This window comes from Hemicordylus capensis, chromosome 3, assembly GCF_027244095.1.
Source record: "Hemicordylus capensis ecotype Gifberg chromosome 3, rHemCap1.1.pri, whole genome shotgun sequence".
NCBI classification, from domain to species: domain Eukaryota; kingdom Metazoa; phylum Chordata; class Lepidosauria; order Squamata; family Cordylidae; genus Hemicordylus; species Hemicordylus capensis.
The window spans coordinates 343,303,069-343,326,553 of record NC_069659.1 but is presented as its reverse complement, the minus strand read 5'-3'; the positions used below and the strand labels follow the sequence as shown (position 1 = coordinate 343,326,553).

Genomic DNA, 23,485 nt, shown 5'->3' with positions numbered 1-23,485 from the left:
TATAGATCAGCTCGTTTATTTCATTTTTTTTTTACATCTCCAAATAATAAATTTTATATTCACCAGTAAATATAAATTATTTCTTTCTCTTACGAAAAGTTGCAAAACAATTTCATTCAGTGGTAATACTGCTTTGCTCCCACAGCTCTCGGGCAGAGTTCATTACGAAAGTGTCAAAGGAGCCAGGCAGGACTGAGCAAGTGGAATCAAGAATGACCTGAAAAATCCATGTGACTTGAGGGTGTGGAAAACTGTGTTGTCCTGTAAATTCCACTTGGGATGCCCAACAGGAGCAAAAGACACGGGGGTTTCTCTATTTTTTCTTCTGAAGAAAATCCTTTGTGAAACAGTCAAATTCATTTTCGAGGCAAACAGCCTTTTTCCTATGAAGCAGTGGGGAAGAAAAAGATTAGTCCACATATGGATGTACTGTGCTGTTCTGTCCCACCTTCACAAATCATCTACACAGAACAGTCAGCTTGCTTACCTGTAACAGGTTCTTCTAGTGGTCACCTGTCAATTTACACAATTGGGCTTCATGCTCTAGTGAAGGCAGGATCAGGAACTCTTCCAAGTGCTCTCATCCCTCTTAGGTTCCACCCCCTTCTGCCTAGCACCACATGGCGCCCCTTAACCACCTCAGTTTTTTTTATCATCCTCCAAAAAGTCAACATCTCTGGACGGCCGGCATTCTCTTCCCTCCAACCAAATAATAGTAACCTTTCTCTTCCTTTTCATTTTTGGTTTTATTCTCTCTGCCACTTGACTTCTTGCAGTTTTTCTTCCCTCTCAGGAGGGAATGACCTGAACCCCACCAACCCCTTGGGGTGTTTATGGCTGACAGAACTGCCTCTTTTAAATGTCTCAACTGCACAGTCAAGACGGACAGCCACCACCTATGCCTGCTCCACTTAGGGGAAACTCATATTGTTCAAACCTTCCGTAGTCCAACAGAAGCTGGAGGACCAAGCTGAACCAGATGATGGTTCAAGCAGCTGTCAGTGTCATGAAGGAAACTGTCTTCTGGCAGCAGCCAGTTCCCACTAGTTCTCAGGGTCTTAAAAATAAGGGAAGAGGCAAGGGGTAGACATCTAACAAAAGTACACATGTAATGTGTGCACACATGAAACCTGCTTCTGCAACTATATGCATCATAAGGCACACAGACTGGGAAGCGAGGATTGGCCAGGGCGCCCTGCCAGGCATATGGACATGTTTCTGTTGTGCAATATGTGAGAGGGGCTCCAGAACCACCCTGCTGAGCCCCACTCACCACCCGACTCAACACACAGCCATGATTTCATGATGCTCAAAAGCACCTATGCTTCAAACAAACATAAAGAAGTTGTTTGAGCTGCCTGCTGCTGGGCGACCTCCCCTGTGGCTATTTACCGGAGATGCTTGGATTTGCCCTGGATTTTCTCTAGCTGATCGATTTCTTTGGACAGTCTTGCAATTTCTTTTTCCAGGTTCCTCTCGGTGATGTCCACTTGCTGGCACAGGCGAGCAAAAGTTGTGGCCATCTCCCTAAAAGAGAAAGCCATAACATCTAATCCATCAGCTTTTTCCACCCTAGGCTCAGAATGAAAGACTGCAACCAAACTGAGTGATATATATGAGAGAGAGAGAGAGAGAGAGAGAGAGAGAGAGAGAGAGAGAGAGAGAGAGAGAGAGAGAGAGAGAGTGTATAAAAAGCACATTTTAAAAGGGCATGATGGAGAATCAAAATTATGGACAAGTGAATATAGAGAAGCTTTTCTCCGCCCTGCCCCACCCCCAACAATGCTAAAAGTTCAATTGTTTAGCTGGGGTCATCCAGTGAAACCTGCTTAGCAGGGGATCCAGGGCAGACAAAAAGGACTTCTTCACACAATGCCTTATTAATTTATGGAAGTCATAAATTATGACTATTCAAAAATATGGCAATGGCCACTAGCCTAGATGACTTTCAAAGGGAATTTGATAGATTCATGGAGAAAGAGTCTGTTTATTTATTTGATTTCTATACCGCCCTTCCAAAAATCACTCAGGGTGGTTTACACAGAAAAATAATAAATAAATAAGATGGCTCCCTGTCCCCAAATGGCTCACAAACTAAAAAGAAACATGATAGACCCCAGCAACAGTCACTGGAAGTACTAGGGCCAGTTACTCTCCCCCTGCTAAATAAAGAGAATCACCACGTTAAAAGGTGCCTCTTTGCCCAGTTAGCAAGGGTCGAACTAATCATGAGGCCTATATGCTGCCTTAGAGCTTAGAGGCAGCTCTACGCTTTTGCCGTTGTTTCCCAGCAACTGGTGTTCAGAGGCAGCTTGTCTGTGTGTGATATTGGTGGGCTTCCCAAAGGTGAGTGGTCGGCTACTGTGAAAAAGAGGGTGCTAGACTAGCTGGAACTTTGGTATGGTCAGCAGGTCCTTCTTAATTATCTTATGAAAATCCCACTTCAGAAACTCCCCTTACTTTCCTTACTTACCCATGTAAGGAAGAAAAGGGAAACCTTGAATGTGGGTAAATTATACAATCTAATGTATTCTGTGGAAACTGTGGAGCAGGAACAAGTTGTTCTGGTAAGAAATAATAAGAACATCCCTGCTGTTCACAAGGCCTCTCTAGTCCAGCATCCTGTTTCACACAGTGGCCCACCAGATGCCTCTGGGGAGCCCACAGGCAAGAGGTATGTGCATGCCCTCTCTCCTGCTGTTGCTCCCCTGCAACTGGGATTGAGAGGCATTGTGCCTCTGAGACTGTCTTCTTTCACTATGATCTTAAATGATAATCACCATCCCCAAAGGTTAGCCCACTTCAGCTTTAAACATTCACATATCTTGAAATGGGGTGGATGACATCATCACAAACTACATCGTTGAGGTGTCCCTATGTGGCACTTACTACAACTGTACCAAATTTGGTTCAAATCAGTTAGGCAGCCCACAAGTTAGGCCACTTGTGTCTCAACCGTTCACGTGTCCATCTTGAATTGGAGTGGATAATATTACAAACTATGCCCTTGAGCTGTCCATTGTGTTCCTACACCTGTAGCAAATTTGGCTCAAATTGCTTAAGTTAGGGGTGTCCAACTCAAATCATGTGGTGGGCCTGGTTGATCTCAATGCATCTCCAGGGGACTGCACCCACCTAGCACCACCTTCTGTCTTCCTCCTTCCCTATCTACACTCTTTCACTCCCTTTCTTCCTCACTCTCTCTCTCTCTTTTTTTTACACCAGAATATGCTCAGGGAAAGGCTTTTTTTTTTTTGAAGACAGAATTCTGAGCAGCTACCAAATTTTGCACAGACTATCCTGCCACTTAAATTAGCTGAATGCACTACCTGTTACACCAGGATATGCTCAGAGGAAGGTTGATTTAAAAATAATAATAATTCTGAGCCAGCCAGCCAGCTCTCCCTACCTACATCCTGAGGCCTGCCTCAGCCAGCTCTAGTGAAGAACTACGCAAGCCTCCACTTCTCCTTCTGAGTGGCAGTGGCCAAGGCCTCGGATTGCCACTGCTTCAGAGAGTGGTGGGGATGGGGGAAGCACTGTGGCAGGGTTAAGGAGTGCCACGGTGGGAAAGAGAAGTGCAGCGGGGGCAGGGAGTAAAGTGGCGTGACAGGAAGAAGTGTGGCGATCGTTGGGAGTAAAGAGCGCTGTAACGAGTTAGGAGCATGGCCGCCAAAGGGAGAAGTGCAGTGGAAGGCAGCGAAACATGGTGGCAGTGGCTTTTCAGGGGGCAGACTGCCAAGCTCTGCAGGTCGCATCCGGCCTGTAGGTCGGCAGTTTGACAGTCCTGGCTTAGACAGTTCAAGTTGGCCCATTTGCACCTCAAACATTCATGCATCTGCCATCTTGAATTGGGGTGGTTGACATCACCACAAACTACACCATTTAGGTGTCCCCACAACTGTTCCAAATTTGGTCCAAATCAGGTGGTACTCCAGTTAACCCACTTGCGCCTCTGATATTCACATGTCTGCCATCTTGAATTGGGGTGCATGACATCATTACAAACTACACTGTTGAGTTGTCCCTACAACTGTACCCAATCTGGTTCATATTGGTCCAAGCACTGCAAAGTTAATGAGGGGGACACAGACACAGACACAGAGTGCCAGGTGATCTCATAAGCTTTACTTTCTTTAAGGAAAGTAGGCTAAAAATGGTCTATGACAACTGCATTGAGTAGTCATTACTAGAAGTAAGGCAATCTGCTCTTTTAATTCTTTAAAAGAGGAGGGAAGATGCCTCAAATCCTGGAAACAGGACGAATGCACAAAACAACACAGTAGGCATGTTAATTGCATAATTTAGTCTAGTCGCAGAACTTAGGTTTCCTTGGGGAAGCATTTGGAAGACTTACATACCAAGAACCCTGGTTAAAAAGTCTGTGTGAAACTACTGGAATTAAATGCAGGGCCAACATTCTGACGGTGGGGTATGCAGACTTCTGCATACACAGAACTCTTCATCCAAGTACTACAGAAAGATAGGTAAATTCTCAAGAAGGGTACAAGTGTGATTATTCTCTCAGTCACTTCAACGAGGTATGGTTTTCGAGTGTTATCACTTCAGATACACAACACGCTTCGAGAGATGTACACAACACCCTTGATCAAGAGGGAAGACAGCCAGGTACTTGGCCATCATGCCCATCTGCACAAGAATGCATTGCTCCAGATGCTGGGAGTGGGCCTGAAGCTCTGGCCCCCCATTTCCTTGTCCAGTTTGTTATGGTGGGTGATCACGCCAGGGAACAGAAGAAAGAGAGAACAGATGAAAGCAGCGACATGGACCCAGCTAGTTTATAAATGCTGGGAAAGGATGGCGAGTACAGAATTGTTCTGAGGGGCACAGAAGGGGCTGCAGAAAGACCCGGGTTCAGTCCCCAGCATCTCGAGTTGGAAGAATCGGACTCTGCCTGAGGCGCTGGAGAACTGCCGCCTGCCGGAGCAGACAATACTGGACTAGCTGGGTCAATGATCTGGGTTAGTAGAAGGCAGGTTCCTATGCTGCAAATCCTCTGGGACCTTTTAGGATAGGGCGGGAGGGTGGGGGGGACAGATAAAGTGGCCAGGCAGAAGGCCACAGGCTCTCCCAATGACCTCCGCTTAATGACTCCAGTCAATCTCGGTTGTCATTTGCACTGTTTTATTGTAAACCGCCCAGAGACGCAAGTTTGGGGCGGTATAAAAATGTGTCAAATAAATAAATAAATAAATATAATCCGTTGGCCTCTGCATTCAACAACGGAAACATGCAGGCAGTGCCCAGGCCCATCTTTCATGGGCACTGCACGGGTTTCCTTTGAGGGAAGGGCTGAGCGGGAGCATGCGAAGGAAGCCTCTTTCCTCCGAGACGGTGGTGAAAACAGACCCGACTTACTGTTGCACCTGATGGCTGCAGTTGGCACTGGTGAAGCTGACGATCATCTGCAGCTTCTCTGTGGCGTAGGTGACAAACTGCTGCTTCAAGGCTCGCTCTTTGGCTTTCGTTGTCCATGTGAGCCTCTCGTAGAGATACAGGAGCCCGTACATACTCAAGGAGAGGGAAATGACCTTCCAGCCGACAGCTCTCCACACCTGGAGGAGAGAGAAACACTTAGATGCTGCCTTCTACTGAGTCAGACCATTGCTCCATCTAGCTCAGCATTGTCTACACTGACTGGCAGCAGCTTCTCTAGGGTTTCAGGCAGGAGTCTTTCCCAGCCCTACCTGGAGATGCCAAGGAATGAAGCTGGGACCTTCTGCATGCCAAGCAGATGCCCTACTACTGAGCTGCAGTCTGTGACTAGGACTTAATATCCTAGTAAGATGAAACCATGAACGTTTGCTTGTGAAAGTGTAGAGTGATTCAGGATCACAACCATTTAAATCAGCCATTTAAAGTCACAAAGATGTTAAGCCCTTGATTTCAATAAGACATTCTATTATTTAAATACTACTAAGTGCACACTAACAGGACTGGAATAAGCATAACAAATTTGATTTAAAACTGCCTTTATACAGCCTCAGCGGGGACAGCGGAAGCTTCTGCACTACAAAGCCTCAGTATTGAGCTGTAATATGTACATAAACTGGTGCACTCTATGGTTGATGACGATGCTTCTCCCTCATGGTTCTTTCACAAATAAAGTGGTGTTTTTTAAAAAGTATTTTAATTGGTTTTAAATGGTTTTAATCACTTTTGAATTGTTTTTATATTGTTTTTAGCATTGTGTTTGAATTGTGGGTTTTATGTCTTTTAAAAAGTTGTTGTACACCGCCCAGAGCCCCTGGATGGGGCGGTTTATAAATGTAATAAATGGATGAATGAATAAATAAATAAATGCAGCTCTGCATCCATTCGTACAAGGGTCATATGTTCAGTTTTAAGAGACATGTTTGCTTTAAGCTTTGCTGTCATTTTAAAGGTTAGTTTTAAAAGAAAGTTGTAGCTCAAATTTAAGGGCAAAATCCAATCTATTTTTTTTTTAATCAAGTTTTTATCCACCCTGCTTTATGAGGCAGGAAACCTCAAACCAGTTGCTGGTTGCTTCTCCCTCTTTGAGGAGCTGCCCCTCCCTGTATGAGCTCCCCATTATCCAGATTTCAAGGAGGGCTCTGCTCTAAAGGCCATCATCTGCAGGGATCCGATCTGTGACAGAAAAGTGTCAACGTTTCTGCAACGGCCCCCAAGTTATGGAATGATATCTTGAGGAAACTCATCAACGGCCCTCCAAGCTGGCTTTTGTTATTAAAAACAAAAACAAAAACAGGGGGAAAGCTTATCCAATTCTTTCTCAGGGACAGAAGGTCATTTGCTTTTTGCCTACTGTTGATGGATTTCAGACGGGGTGCTTTCCCGCAGTCCTACCAGGTGATGCCCGGGATTGAACCTGGGACCTTCTGCATGTAATAACTACACTCCCCTGTGCAGTTGCGGCCCTTGATTTATTGAAAAGCAAGCTCCCACCCCACCCACCGCTGCCAATCTACCACCCTCACCTAACTGCTTATGCTTAAGCCTACTGTTACTTATCCTGCCTTAAACAAAATGAGTGCAATAGGCCACTTTAAAGAAGGCTGGACAAAGCCTCAACTATGAAGCCAGGGCCTTATTGCCAAGACTTGTAGCCACTGAAAATAAGTGTTTCGGAGGGGATACGATTGCCGCCTTGGATCCGCTAATTAGAAGAGAACCATTATGGCTGAATGGTTTCACAAAAGAGATGCTGCATGCACAGAACCGGGGAGGGAAGGGGCCTTATGGGGATGGATTGGAGGAACCTCTCGGAAGGTACAAGACAGGAGAATTGATCTGGTGGTAGCAAGCATGGATTGCCGCCTTTGCTAAGCAGGGCCCAGCTTGGTTTGCATTTGGAAGGACAACCACATGTCAGCACAGTCTGCCATAATACCCTTAGGGCATGGGGCCCATAGCTCAGTGGAAGAGCAGCTGCTTTCATACACAAGGTCTCAGGTTCGTTCCCTGGCATCTCTAGGTAGGGCTGGAGCTGCTGCCAGTCAGTGTAGACAATACTGAGCTCGATGGACCAACAGTTTGACTTTATAAAAGACAGCTTCCTATGTTCCTGTGTCCACAGCAGCACCCTAAACAATGTGCCACCCACCACTACTTATTTAGCAATAGCAATAGCACTTACATTTATATACCGCTTTTATAGCCGGAGCTCTCTAAGCGGTTTACAATGATTTAGCATATTGCCCCCCAACATTCTGGGTACTCATTTTACCGACCTCGGAAGGATGGAAGGCTGAGTCAACCTTGAGCCCCTGGTCAGGATCAAACTTGTAACCTTCTGGTTACAGGGCGGCAGTTTTACCACTGCGCCACCAGGGGCTCTATCTCATTTCCATGGATTTCTTACTGAGGCAAAGAACTGGTCATGGTCCTTACCACTCCTCCAACAATGATGACTGTCATGGAGGTCCGGGACGTCAGTGATGCCAAATTTGTTACCAAAGAGACCATGAGTTCATCCTGAGATGCATTCTCTGGAGTCAAGGCAGGAGCACTGGTGGAGCAAGGAGTTGAAGCTAGTGACCTAGGGATCTAAGAGAGAAGCTTTGACATGAACCTAGATGGGAGAGCAGAGCAGGAACAACAGAAACTGAGGTATTGGTGACTAACCAGTAAAATGATAGTGAGGTTGCGGTAGACCGCTCAATGAAAATGTCAACTTGGCTGTGAAAGAGGAAAATTCCATGCCAGGGGTAATTAGAAACGGGACTGAAAGTAAGACTAATATTATAATGCCGTTTTACAAATCTATTCTGCAGCCACTTTTGGAATACTGTGTATAGAAGTTGCAGAATAGTGTGGACAGTATTCCAAAATTAGTAGTAACCCCTGCTAACTGGGCAAAGAGATACCTTCCAAACTGATAATTCTTTTATATTTAGCAGGGGGAGAGGAACTGACCTATTCATCTTCAACATTGCTCTGTCCAGGGACCATTGCTGGCAACTACTTTGTATCTCTTTTGGACTGTAATCCTTTTGCTTGCAGTTATTATTTTTTTATGTAAACTGCTTTGAGAACATTTTTAATTGAAAATAGCAACAATAATAGTACTACTAATAATAATACAGTTCTGGCTCCAATGTAAAGATTTGCAATCTAATGGCATTGGGCACTGACGTGCACAAGGTTTCATTTTGCTTCTTTGAAGGAGGCAGTTTCAGACACAGACACACCAATTGGCCATAGGCTTAAAGCTGCCCCCTGATCAGCGATTGTAGGGGGAGCAAAGGAAGTCCTTGTGCACAAGAGCTCCCTGTTCACATGAGAAATGCTACCTGTATGTGGAGGATCAGGGTCTGTCTGTATAAAGCAGCAACACAAACTTATTCTAGGAAAGCCTTTCATTTTATTTTAGATTTATAAACTGCCTGATATAACACATCTTCACGCAGTTTAGATAATTTAAAAAAAAATCTAGAACAGCCCATTATTAAGACCAATAAAAACAGTTTTTAAAAAACAATATATAGAAACTTTTGAAGCACTTACAGCAAAGGTTGGCTCTGCAATGCCTAGGAGCACCCGGGGAGTGTTCTTAGGGCCCAGAAACCTATTGACAAGGGAGGACCAGCCCAGGGAGAACTGGAACGTGATGTCCTCTTGAAAGTCAGAGCACAAGCTGTGACAATTCAAATCGTAGCTGAGGTCAAACTTCCTGCATGGAATTAGCACGTGGAGTTTATTCTGAACATCGGAAGGCAACAGAGGCTTCAGGTTTTCTAAGAGAGAAATATGGAAGAGGCAAGGTTAAACCGATTTCTAAACCCTGCTCCCATCTTCTGCTAGCTGCCTCTGATATGTGCCCTCAGACCAGCCTGATCCAATCCAGCCGTCTTGCACAAATTAGGCAATGGGAAGCCTAATTCAAACAAACCCCAGGCCTAAAGAGCAGAAGGTCTCTCAATGAGACAGACAACTTTTGGATGAACGGGCTGTTTACCAGCAAGACTGAAGGATTGGCCAAAGAAGAGGGGAAAGGTAACGATGTTTAGATCTGAAGGACTGTAGCAACTGCAGGCAATACATTTCCAATCAAACACACAAGACAGCGCAGGGAACTGGGGTGGGGAGAGAGGAGAGCAGAATCAATGCACCCTTCAGCATTAGTGTTACCAATCATTTCTTGTTGCGACTGATCCATTGACTTGTTGACTTCACTGGAGCAACGGTCAGCCAGGTTCTTTCCCAGGCCCTCTTCTATGTGTTCGTTGAGTTTCTAACATTTCACAAATAAATCAGACAGTAAGAGGAAAAGCAGGCCAGATTAACAACGGTGAATCAGATGTAAGTGCAAGCAAAGTTAGGTTTGACTATATTCATATCATAAACAGCAATTTCAGGTGGCCAAGTACCTATCAGTTTGGAAGTGAAACTGGGCCACCCAACAGGGCCCTTGGGGAAGAGAAAGGAAGCCATGTCATAAGAACAGTCCTCCTGGATAGGCCCAAAGCCTATCTCGTCCAGCATCCTTTTTCATACAGTGGCCCACCAGATGCCTCTGGGGAGCCCACAGGCAAGAGGTATGTGCATGCCCTCTCTCCTGCTGCTGCTCCCCTGCAACTGGGATTGAGAGGCATTGTGTTTCTGAGGCTGGAGGTGGTCCACAGCAACCAGACTTGTAGCCATTGATAGGCCTGTCCTCCATGAATTTGTCTAGAAGAACACGTCAACCTCCAAACCAGCACCATCTTGGAAGGTGCCCACGAAAGACTGGGAAGTGTGGTCCGTCACCACACTTTTCCCAGTAGAGGACAAGTACAGTACTGCACAGAGGTTAGCACAATGGGAAGGGTTGCCTTTGTGTGGTGCCAGGGGGAGTATTCAGCTTTGGCTGAAGCTTTGCACAGGCCTGATATTGTATATACAGTTTACATGGAAGACTGGCAGCTTTTCCCATTCCCCCCCAAAAGTCAAATGCTCAGCTTTCAACCCAGCAACCAGCAATAATCTGAGGCTCTAGTGCAATATAGCACAGCGAGAGAAGGCTTTGGGGTGGGTGGGGGTGGGTGTGAGTGAGAGTGAGTTTCCCCTTCCTCCAATCACTCCTCAACTCCTATCATGACCTCTGAACCACACTACAAGGCTCTTCTTCCAGGTGGCTACAGCCCTGAACAGAGCTGCAAATACACCTGCAAATTTTGATGCAGGTCCCATTTCTTAGTATTATTTCTAAACCATCAGCAGGGTTCTCTTCAAAAGTTCCCTCATTAATAGCCATGCACACAGTAAATCTTCATAATAATGTCATAATTGCCTCCTTGACTGCTCACTTCCTTCAATGCAATGGGCCAACGAAGGCCATAAAGGTGAGAGGGAGGATTTTCACCTTTGGGAGAGCCTCCCAAATGCTCTACCCTCTTAGGAACAGAGGTAAGAAAAAGGCTCTCTCAATACAGAGTTAAGGGCAAGCAGCAGGCCAACGATCTCCCCCTCTGTCCACTTCCCGCTTGCATGCTTGGAATATTCCAAGCTCTAAATGGCATCATGAGCCTTGGTACAAATTTGAATGTTCTCCTTATTTGATGGGCCATTTGCTATTAACATATAATGTCATTAAATTATCCCTAGTAATCCTGCTCTTAATACCTACTGTACACACACAAATATAATATGCTCTACTATTTTGCATATATTATTTTATTATAACAGTCCCATCTCCCCCTTTAACTATCTTAGGACTGTCTGCAATACCCAGAGACTTAATTATTACAGGTACTTCTCTGACCATTAACTCTATTGTCTCCCATTGACTTCTCTGTCATTACATGAGTTAAGCAGTTGAAATACACCCAGTTAATGTTGCCTTTTCAAGAGTATGTTTCTGAATATGATTAGTTTTACTAAGACCCCAGAATCCTGGCAATAGTTTACCAAGTAAATAGGAATTTCTAAAGAACAAGAGATATAGGCTTTTTGAGCCTGGTAAAATATGAGCCTTGGTACAAATTTGAACATTCTTCCTATCTGATGGGCAATTTGCTATTAACATATCATGTCATCATAACATATATTGGCATACAATGCATGCCTCCCATGGCATTTGGCCAATAATACTGCATATTAAATTCATGGAAATTAATGTGTATCAGTTGTTACAACCCATGATCAGGGAACACAGAAATTGACTACAGAAACATATCCGTCTTGGAATGCTAAAAGAACAAAGGAACAAAGATTTCTACCCACTTACACATTTATATTGCTTCAAAACTTGGGGAGATGGGTGAAAGTCAGAATAAAACTCATCTACCAAAACAGAAAGTCGACAGATTTCATCCGTCATGGCAGAGGATACCTGGAAAAGACAGAATGGGTAGAGGGACAAGAAGAGCATGAAGAATCTTTAGGGGGGAAATAGGAGCGACTATTCTAAAATTATTATTATTTTTTGTTGTTTGTTGTTTATTCGATTTCTATACCGCCCTTCCAAAAATGGCTCAGGGCAGTTTACACAGAGAAACAAACAAATTAGATGGAACCCTGTCCCCAAAGGGCTCACAATCTAAAAAGAAATGTAAGATAGATACCAGCAACAGTCACTGGAGGTACTGGTGGACAGGGCCAGTTACTCTCCCCCTGCTAAATAAAGAGAATCACCATGTTAAAAGGTGTCTCTTTGCCAAGTTAGCTGGGGTTACATTGCAAAAGTGTTGCTTTCGGTAATTTTTTGCCCCTTCCTACTATGTATTTAGGATTTAAAATACTGATGCAAGTATTCAGGTTGCTTCCCAGACGTCATCTCAAAAACCCTAACACACAAAGCTGCCTTACTCTGAGTAATACCATTGATCTATCTAGTCTAATATTATCTACTCTGACTAGGGGCTACTCTCTGGGGTGATAAGCAGCAGTCTTTCCCAGCCTTGCTACATGACTTTAGTGAACTGGAGACTGGGAACTGAACCTGGGATCTTCAGCATGCAAAACATATGACCCAACCTTTTAGATATGGCCGTCCATTACCATCACCCTTACAACCACCTCACTAACACCTCTCATATTACAGATCTGAGGAGGGGCTGGGCCTGGGAGATTCTGAGTGGCAGGCCAGCGACTTCCAGTTCATAGCTCATGCTCTCAACTACCCTGTTCTATAACCTTTAAAAATGTGGAGTGTGTTACTGATTTCACTTGATGAGGCAGCGATTCCAGCACCAGACACTTTTAAATGTCCGACAGTCACTAATATGACACTATAATCTAATTCACTAAGCATTTGCAATGCATCTGTCAAGAACTATCGTTTTGGAAAGACACAACAAGACCTGCGGTGAGGTAGTGCGTTGTGAATTAATGGGCCAGGCTCCACCATCCTTGTACCCCAGAGCTGCCTGCACCTTACCTTGTTTGCAACTTCCTCTGTAACGTCTTTGATTTTCTTCTTAGTGTCATCCGTTAAAAGATTGAGCTGGTTTCGAACAAACTCCAACCTGTCCTTCTGATCTTCTCGCTCTTCCATCGAATGGACTCTAAGGTAGAGGGAAGGCAGACATCAGCCCCTGAACCCCAATTAACCACAGGATACCAAGTGTGGAGATAAAAACTGAGTGCTATGCTTCTGCCAGCTCCCTGGCTCAGGAGACCAGGAACGCCCCCCAAGAACATCAACTTGGGAGTACGCTTTGACCTAAGAATATCCCTTTGATTCCCAACAAGGGACTGCTCCTTTTAAATCCTACCCTCTTATATGACCATCTCTCTTGGGCTGACCAGATGCAAAGAAGATGGTTCTTCTGTTCTCTTAACAGTCATGGAGAAGAGGGAATTTAGCAGCTCCCCCCACCACCTGCCACCCCTTGCACGACAATGTTCCACTTGCTAGAATTCCAAATTCCTCCCAGTTATCAAAAGCTACAGGAGCCCCAACTTCCTTTGCTTGATGCCCCTTCTTTGAAAACACACAAACAACGAGAGAGAAAGAGAGAGAGAATAAATAAATGGTGGTGATGCCTGTTAGAAGTGAGAATTCTTAAAAGCGTTGCTCTTAGCACTGCAGTAACCTTTTCTGGCCACTAGAGGCATGAGGAGTTATATTAATAGGTCTGTCTCGGTCAGTTAAAGAGTCAGAAGTGTTCAGTTGTTGAACGGTAGTGCCCGTTTGGGTATGTTGCTCCATGGCTCTCTCTCAGTATGTGACATTTTAGTTTCTTAATAAACCTTTGTTCTTGAACTCAACCTACTTTCTCCAGATAATCTCTCAGGCTGAACTTCTTTACCACCAGAGCATGCTCTGCTGTGTGAGGGTTTTAATGTTTCTCCTCACACCCCTCAACAGTGCCATGGGCGTAGCTCATCTTATGTCAGCAAATGGCCTGCTTGTGGGTCTTCTTGACCCACTAGCTGGAGACCCATGTATTTATAGCTAACATTAGCATGACACTATGCCAGGAATGGCCAACCTGAGACACTCCAGCAGTTGCTGGACTACAACTCCCACCACCCCCAGCCACAATAAACTGCGTAACAAATTGCGACCCCCTGCACTATGTGCTAATCTGGGACTTCACTTCTGGTGCAAACGCCATGAAGATGGGCCACCAAGGATTCCTTTTACGGGACCTTTTTGAGTCTCAGAGAGACCCAGGGGCAGACTGTTCATTTGAGCCCCTTGCCTACTCTCTCTTCTCAGCTGGAGCACTGGATTTGGCTTCCTCCCTGCATGAGCCTGAACAATCGCCTCCCCGCCCCAAAGGGCCTGGCACCTTTTCTTTGCTGGGCCTACTGAAGTAGTAGGCATCCACCACCACTTCTCCTTGAGTGCGCTTCTTTTTGGGCTGGCCAGAGCGAGGCCAGGCTCTCCCCGCCAGTCTCCCTGCCACAGAAACTAAGAGCATTTCTCTGCCCCAGGAGCACATTGTATTGTTGAACTTGTCCTTCAATTCCTCTCTCTCAAGTGGCCCTTAAAGCAGAGCTAGGCAAAGCAACCAGCTACAGACAGTGTAAATGGAGTAACTTCTGACCAGCATGATGCCAGAGGACATATTTGTATTAGGGATGTGCACAAATTGTGATTCGAACAGCGATTCGTAGCACAGCCTGGTCACCTTTTAAAGGGAGGAGAGCAGGTCCGTACTTGCTCCTCCTCCGTTTGCCACAGCTTCCTGCTTCGGCAGCACCCCCGCCCCCAGCTGCCATCGTGCACCAGTGGTGCTCCCCCCAGCTGCCATCACACAACGATGGCATGTGTGGCGGTCATATGCGTCACACTGTCACGCAAGGGCAGCTGGGCAGGGCTGACCACACAAATGACCGCCACACAGGCATGGAGGTCATGTGCATGATGGCAGCTGGGCAAGTACGTCGCTGAAACAGGAAGCTGCAGCAAGCAGCTGAGGAGCAGGTATGGACCTGCTCTCCTCCCTTTTAAAGGTGCCCAGGTTGTGCTGTGAATTGTAGTTTGAATCACAGTAAGTGCACATCCCTAATCTGCATGTGGCTGCTTGCTTTTTCAAGCACTTCTGTATTAGAATCACAAGCACTTATGTTACCCTGGAGGAGGAGATCATTCATTCTCTCTCTCGATGCTTGGGAATGCTTTCCATCAACCTCTGGGATCTACTTTCCACTTTTTACATATTTGCCAAGAACAGTGCAGTTGCAGATTCTGAGCAGCAGTCTCGCTTATGATGGAGAAAATGGAGGCTGAGAACCCCAGAGCCTCTTTCTCCAAGGCTAGTCCTCACTGGCATGGGGGATGAGAACCAACCTCTGCCATAGCACTTCAGACTGGGGGATTGTGTGACTGAAGAGCCCCTGGTGGCGCAGCGGTAAAATTGTCGCCCTGTAACCAGAAGGTTACAAGTTCGATCCTGACCAGGGGCTCAAGGTTGACTCAGCCTTCCATCCTTCCGAGGTCGGTAAAATGAGTACCCAGAATGTTGGGGGGCAATATGCTAAATCATTGTAAATCACTTAGAGAGCTTCCAGCTATAGAGCGGTATATAAATGTAAGTGCTATTGCTATTGAATATCCCTCCATACACACAGAAAGTTCTTAGAACACATAAGGCTAGTTAGGCTGAGTGGGCATGCACTTGAAGGGACAAAGCCCCATGAAGACCAAGCAGCCAGGGAAATCTTGTACTCACCTCTTGTCAGGTGGCACTGGGCTACAGGCTGCACATCTCCTGATCAAGGAGAGAAAGGATAGTGCCCCCCGAATGACTCTATCTAGCTTAGCTGAACAAGGTGAACGCAAGAGGAGAGGCCTACCTTTGGTTGGCTGCTGCCACGTTTATGTTGTCCATAATGCTTTTCACAGTATCTAGGATCTGTTTAGCTCTGATAGTGTGCTGCTCAAATTTGGTTTTCACAGCTGACTGCGAGATACACTCCTGCGAGGGGCCCAAGCCACAATACACATTACTGCAATTCCATAACCAACACCACACACAGGAATTTCTAGGTCAGAAAGCACCGCGCTGCTACTTATTAGAACTCAAAATCCCAGAGCCAACAAAAACACAGAAAACAAAACCTACATACGAAAGCAAAGGGGCAACGAAAGATGAGAAAAGAAAAACTATAGCAGGAAGTTGGTGCTCTCTGTCTGGTCCAGCAACAGTAATGTGTACAACACAAAAGAAAGAATGTTATTTAAAAAAAATAGTAATGATTCATGTAAATCCATCTGACATTAGCCATTCACTCAGAATTTTACACACTGGGCTTCTATTGCTATTTCTCACTAGGGGCACTTTATACTTTACAGTACATTACACGTATGTGTGCAGCATACACCTAGAACAGCAATGTGTGAATGCAGCATCTATCCTACAGGCATACTCAAAGAGGGAATGGATTGGCTGCAGGTGTGTTCAACCTGAGGCTCTCCAGCTGTTTGACTACAGCTCCCATCATCCCCAGCCATAATAAACTGCAGCTGGGGATGATGGGAGTTTGAGGCTCTCCAGTTGTGGTTGGACTATAACTCCCATCATCCCCAACTGCCGCTTATGCCTGGGGATGATGGGAGTTGTAGTCCAACAATGACTGGCAAACAAACCTCAAGATGTGGAAAGTTTCCATTCAAGGATTAGGCACAATCCACTGGGAAGTATCCCAGGGAAGAAAGGAAGCTGTCTTACCACAGTGTTTCAAGTGGCCACTATCCCAAGGTCCATCTCTTAGGCATGGTAAAACAGCTAGCTCTATAAGCCTCACTGCCTTCTCCTTTCCATTCCTCCCTTCCCCAGCCCTTTAGTTGTGGGCCTAAAAAGGAATAAGGCTGGAGAAATCCACTTTGCACACTATTTTTTTGCACATTATCTGTATTGTGCGGCATGTTAGAAACATACCAATTTGCTACCACAGGCTCTGGGGGCATGTCCCCTTTACAGCAGACTGGCTTTAGCTGATTAACTACGCCATCTCTCTTCTCTTGCTCTTCCTACATCTTTCTGAGCTATTTCAAAAGAATTTCCTCCATAATACCTGAAATGTCTGGGGCGGAGTGGGGCAGGGAAGAGGAGGAGAGAAAGGGAATGCATAGCTTTCACATCTGACTCCCCTCCCACGCAGGACTAGATCTGACCAGCTGCTGACTGCTATTTTTTATTATTATTCACCCTATTGACAAGGAGAAAGAAGAGTTTTATTTTTTGTTTTTCCATTTTCTTGTATCTATTTTTACTGTACCCAGGACATTCCATTTTACAATCTCAACTGATGGCAAGAAGGAAAAGGAAAAGGAAAAAGCAACAAGAAAGAAAAGTTAAAAGGAATTCCTTGATCCTCGATGAAGCAGATCTAGAAATCAGCAATGAAAAAGCAAGAGGTTCACAGAGAACAGCACATTGTTAGAGCTAGACAAGATGCGGAGAAGAAGAGACATCCTCCAGATAGGTGGCAGGCAAAAGGGTTATGATCTCACCCCACACACTAGAAAACCAGAAAATCCGTAGCAGAAGACTATAAGAAGTACAAACATTAGTAATGGGTCTTTTTGGGGGGGGGGGGAACAGAGCAGTAAAGGAATAAGTACATGGTTCAAGCAAGTTAACTTATTAACCATATCCAGACATATACAACATATGAAGCTTCCTTAGACTGAGGCAGACCACTGATCCATCTCCCTCAATATTTTCTATTTCAATGTCTCCAGACTGTTAGAAGACAGGGACCTTTCTCAAGCCTGCTTCCCCAGATTCTTCAAAGTGGAGATGCCAAGGACTAAAACTGGGACCTTCGGCATGCAGGACCTATGCTCCACTACTAAGCTGTTACATCATTTAAATCCTACCCAACCCCCATTGGCTACACCCAACTTCCTTTTTATTCTCCCTACAGTGGGGCTACTGCCTTGGGGTTGTTTTTTAACGAAAGGCGGTATAGAAATGTATAAATAAATAAATAAATATCTTGCCCAGTGTTTTCTACTCCAACAAGCAGCAGCTCTTCAGGGTCTTTCCCACCACTGCTACCCGAGATTCTTTTAACACAAGGTTCCAGAAATGGGATCCGGGACTTTCTGCGTGCAAAGATGTTTACGACGTTGAGCAATTGCTGGGGAGAGGCCATGGGGGGCGGGCGGGCTGCGGCTCAGTGGCAGAGCATCTGCTTTGCTTTCAGAAGGTCCCAGGTTCACTTCCTGGCATCTCCAGGTAGAGCGAGGAAAGACTCCTGCTTGAAACCCTGGAGAGCCAATTAAAATAGGCAATACTGAGCTAGATGGACCTATGGCCTGACTCGGTATAAGGCAGCTTCAGTATGCTGAACTGTGAGGCAACTGTTCAAACATAAATAATTGGCTTGCTGCCAAGGAATTATATAAAGGAGTCGTTTTTTAAAAAAATCTCACCAAGAGATTTTTTTTTAAAAAAATTTAAGCCAAATTCAAGGACAGCTACAAGTCAAGTTCAACATGGGTCGGTGATGTGATGTCAAAACTTTACAGGAGACATCTGCTGCCAATCAGGAGAAAACAACTCTAGTATGTCTTGCTCCCTTGCCACCCCATCTTGTGACAACTGCAAAGAATCTCGGATGACCACTGACTTGTGCCATCCGCTTGTGTTGCCTTCTAAGAAATGCAGCCTCCATACTGCAGTTAAGGCAATCAAATGTTCAATTCAAATGTGTTCAATTCTCTCCACAGTGAGGGAAGAGGAAAAGATCACACGAGTCTACGGTACCCAAAGCCCACTCTGGGCTCCTCTATGCATGCAACAGAAGTTACGTGTTGGAAAAGACTGTACCACTTCAACTGTAGCTGAGGGTTTCATTTTTGAACACTCCCCCATAAACAACTCCATGAAAGTAAAATCCGTTCACCATGGAGCAAAGTTCCAGTGTAGTCTGTTCCCCGTTGTGCTAGTTATCTCCTTGCAGGGAGTTTTTCTACAGATGGCAACATTCAAAAACATTCACCAACTGAAGTGGTTCAGTCCAATCTGCCACCTCACAACTCCACACCTTCTTCCCACCTCAGTCTGCTGCACAGGAAGACCAAGCTCAAGTCTCTTTCTGGAATGGTCTCCAAAAGAGTTTGAGGAGAATATACAAATACAGACAATAGATCAAGAGGCCGCTTAAAACACACACACACACACACACACACACCCACCACCACCACCACCCTAGCAGTTTGATTTATGTTTGTTTGTAGATTAGTTTGTGTAAACCACAGTGTCTTGGACCAACTGAAAATTTATGATTTCCACACAGATGCCCCCAAGGAGTGCATACCTATGAAATTCTGCATGCGGCAGAAGTGGTGGCACCACAGGCAAATCCTTTTGTGGGTGGCCTCCATATGAAGGCTGAAACATTTAAATTGGCCCCGAGATGGGAAAAGGTCACTATGACATGTTTTTAAAGAAAGCATGACGATTTCAGGCTCTCGAGAAGCTTACCTCAAACATTTTCTCAAAATGCCGGAATTCCTGGAACCGTGCCTGAAATCCCTCAGCGAGTGCCCCACCTACAAAGCATGAGAAAGACTTGCTAGAAATAAGTTATCTGAAACTATAAAATGAATACTGACTTTTTAAATCTTAAGGTTTATTTATTTATTTATGCAACAAAAACCAAAGTTTTAAGGAAACTTTACATGGTGGGAAAAGCCTAGACAGACAATACATACCTCCCTCAGGCATGCCCTGGGCTTTCTGTTTCCTAGCACTGAGAACTTCTTTGGCCGATACAAAGAAGATTCTATTCCGGGCTTCAGAAGGATCGATGACTTTGAGCTCATCTACCAAGAACTTCAAGCAACGTTCCATGTGCTGCTTGCGAACCTGCAGAGAGGCAGCACACTCCCACGTGAGGACATCATCAGACAGTCATAAAGCAACTGAGAGAAAGGGAAGGGTATGTTCAAAGCCATAACAATGCAGCCTCCCAAGGCGGAGCGGCATGTTATTAGAAACACAGGGCTGCCGCAGAAAACAGCAGCCCCATGTCAAGTTCTCCATTCTTGCTCATATAATAAATCTATAGATAATAAATCCATGTAATAAAACTTACCCTCTGTTCTGATATTGCCACACAGTGCATTCCCCTATGTCAAGCCAATTACGTGAAGCAGGAAAGTGCAGAAAGTGACAGCATCAGGATATGGGGGTATATATCACTATGTATTAGGGAGGAAAACGTGATGCAGGGCTGCCATTTTCACCAGCTGCTTTGTGTTTCTCACTATGTATAGCTTTTCCCTTTGCGTCAGGGGACTGCTAGAGAGCTCTCCTGTATCAGCTATGCAGTTTCCCCCCATCCCCAACCATCCATTTCGTTATCAGAAGGTTAACTGAAAACCCAACTGCAGCACATCAACGGATTATTATGCTGATAATCAATAAAATGCCTGCACCAGATAATGAGGGAGTGATCGTGCAATTTCCCTGCCTGTCCAGGAAGTGTAGCACGTGGTTTACAATGTCTACATAATCTAAAAGTTCAAGTGGGAACCCACAAAAGGTAAGAACTTTTATTTTCTACAGCAATGCCATTAAATTCCATATTAATTGAATTCTTATATTCTTTCCCATGAGTATAGGGAAAGAATATAAGGTGCCTTTTCTTGACTTGCTGGAAGCCCCAAAGCCACTTCTGGTTACAGGAAATAAGAACTTTTGCAACCTTTTGTGGGTTTCCATTATGTTTTGGGTTTGTTTGTTTTATTTTTTTCTAGTTAGACATCTAAAACGTCTGAATGGGGAGGGAGTGGAAAGGGTCTCCCAGGTTCAATCCCTGGAATCTCCAGGTGGGCTCAGAATGACCCCTGTCTGAAACCCTGAAGAATCACTGCTAGTCAACACAGTCAGTGCTGAACTAGATGAACAAATGGTCTGAGAGAAGAAGGCAGATTCCGATGTAACCATGTAATACAGTTTTTGGACAGGTGAGGAAAATACCACACACAAAGGCAACCTATCACCTCACACCCTTCTCCATCCCTCACTGATTGCTTCTCATAGGATGGTAAGCCCTGAAATCACTTCAGTCTCTTGAGATCTTAAATGAGTTCTCTTCTTAAAGACAGATTTAAAACACCCATGGCCCCTTTCAAAATAGCGCAAAAACTCACATCCTCCATGTATTCAGGCTCCGATGCAGAAGCATCCCAACGATTATTCAAGATGAAGATGTTTGGTTTTGAAAGTTTTTCATTTACTTTGTGAAAAAAGTGTTTTTCCTTTAAAAAAATGAAGGGTGTTTTTTTTTAAAGTTCAGTTCTTTATTATTATGGTGCAAGACCAGAGAACAACAACAAATACAACAGTCAACAAAACAGAGTTAAGGGCTATTATACTTCTTACTAGAAAACTACCTTAGTCATTCACTCATTACACATCAGATTCAAAAACCAGTATGCATCTTAGGAATTTATATTTGAACATTAGATTTGAACATCTGTTTCCTAATAAAGTGAGCCCTAGAGCAAAACTTTGCAACATTAAAAGTGATGTCAGTATTAGAATATGAGAGAAGGAGGGAGGTGTAAAATATGTCTGATCTACCTGGAAATTTGATTAAAATTGAAGTTATTAAAAGGCAATGGATGTCTCTATAGAACTGACAGTATACCAACACATGATCCACCATTTCAACTGTTCCCGATTGGCAAGTACAGATCCATTCTACATGGGGTTCAAAGGTATCTCCCTTCCAATAAGGCCAATGGTTTCCATTATGTTCTGAGGGTTTCCCCCCCTAGTTAGACATCTAAATTATTTTGAATGGGGAGGGTGTGGAAGAGGTCTCCCAGGTTCAATCCCTGGCATATCCAGGTGGGCTTGGAATGATTCCTGGGAATGACTCATTAAAGTGAGCTAAAGTTCCTCAGTGATTTACTGTAAGAAGACTGTAGAGGTATTTTGTTGGAGAAATACCTTTACTATAATTTCTAACCTCTGGGCAGCAAGAGATCATACTATTGTCCCTCTGAAGGTCAATGTCTCTAATATGTTGTTAATATGTTGTTTTATGGTCTCCTTTGCCTTGGGGTAACCCAAGGATACCAAAGCTGGAGAAGAAAGTCCCTTACTCTGGACTTTCTCCTCAAGGGTTCTCATCCAGCCTGAATAAAAATTATCAGTCAGAGTCAAGGGAGCTAAGCCCTCAGGGCAAAGTGTCAGTTTGAGCCAGAAATTGATCTTAATTGGCCAGGCCCGAGCCTCTAGTGAGTTAGACCCCGCTTCCAAACGGAGGGCAGCCTTAGGTACACAATGTGGTACACCAAAAATGGCCCTCACCAACTTGGCCTGGATGGCCTCCAAGGGACAGAAATCTCTATAGACACATGACTGTACACCATACAGCAGTTAAGCGACAACTTTACCTTGAAATACCCTAACCACAGAAGGAATTAACAAAATCTAAGTACAGCTATGCTTCTTAATTTGATTTCCAACCAATCTCCAAGGCATGTGCAATCTGGGCTGTCCAAGAACCAAAAGCCTGAAAAACAACCACCAAATATGTACATATCCTGACCTATTTAATGTTGTGGCCGTTTATCTGCCATCTGTGATTAAACCCTTGGTAAAAACCATAACTTTTGTTATAAGGAGAAGAGCTGTAGTAGCAAGCATGACTTGTCCCCTTAGCTAAGCAGGGTCTGCCCTGGTTGCATATGAATGGGACACTAGAAATGTGAGCACGGTAAGATATGTCCCAGAATGCACTGGGCTGCCATCCTCATCAGTATCTGTGGTGAGTGCTGTAGTAGGAAAACTGCCTGTTGACAAAAAGGCGGTGTACTAATTCTTCTGAGTTGGTCTTGTGGTAGCAAGCATAACTTGTCCCCTTAGCTAACCAGGGTCCACCCTGGTTGCATTTGAATGGGAGTCTACATGTGAGCACTGTAAGATATTCCCCTTAGGGGATGGAGCCGCTCTGGGAAGAGCATCTAGGTTCCAAGTTCCCTCTCTGGCATCTCCAAGATAGGGCTGAGAGAGATTCCTGCCTGTCACCTTGGAGAAGCTGCTGCCAGTCTGGGTAGACAATACTGAGCTAGATGGACCAATGGTCTCGCTCAGTATATGGCAGCTTCCTATGTTTTAGACGGAGTAGTTGATGATAAGCTTTTCCTCTAAGCAGTAGGTGGCAAAGGCCTAGAGGGCCCTTCTCAGCATTACTGCCAAGAACGAGAGGACAGCGGTATCGTCTGCATAAAGCAGAGCAGGAATCTGCCAATCTTGGCGAGTGAAAGCTGAGGTCGGTAAGAGCCTCAACCAATAATTAATGTAATAATTAAATTAAAAAGGAGCCAGAATACAGCCCTGGTTCATCCCCTTGTTTGACAAATGCCCATGAGGACTGCAGTGAACCCTCAGGCAATTATTTTCATGTAATCCATGGATAAGCATAAGTATCCAAGCTATTGTGGAGCTTGTCAACTTCTCCAAGTATCCAACTTCTCTAAGTATCCAAGCTATTGTGGAGGTTGTCAACTTCTCCCTATAATCTATCTCTTGGTACAGTCAAATGCTGACTTAAAACAAACCAATCCAGCAAATGATGC

General features: G+C 44.7%; 1 protein-coding gene across 2 annotated transcripts in view; it reads right to left on the bottom strand.

The window, feature by feature from the left end:
- The window catches only part of MFN1 (mitofusin 1), a 40,507-nt gene continuing 17,022 nt past the window's right edge, over positions 1-23,485 (bottom strand). For both annotated transcript variants that reach the window (XM_053309349.1, XM_053309350.1), the window contains 12 exons: positions 21,047-21,154; positions 19,604-19,757; positions 19,374-19,441; positions 15,733-15,854; positions 12,863-12,989; positions 11,711-11,815; positions 9,634-9,736; positions 9,010-9,239; positions 7,894-8,049; positions 5,380-5,576; positions 1,393-1,527; positions 1-383 (listed from right to left, as the gene is read on the bottom strand). In XM_053309349.1, the coding sequence (XP_053165324.1) occupies positions 314-383; positions 1,393-1,527; positions 5,380-5,576; positions 7,894-8,049; positions 9,010-9,239; positions 9,634-9,736; positions 11,711-11,815; positions 12,863-12,989; positions 15,733-15,854; positions 19,374-19,441; positions 19,604-19,757; positions 21,047-21,154 (1,575 nt within the window). In that variant the 3' untranslated portion in view covers positions 1-313. The remainder of the gene's footprint in view (positions 384-1,392; positions 1,528-5,379; positions 5,577-7,893; positions 8,050-9,009; positions 9,240-9,633; positions 9,737-11,710; positions 11,816-12,862; positions 12,990-15,732; positions 15,855-19,373; positions 19,442-19,603; positions 19,758-21,046; positions 21,155-23,485) is intronic.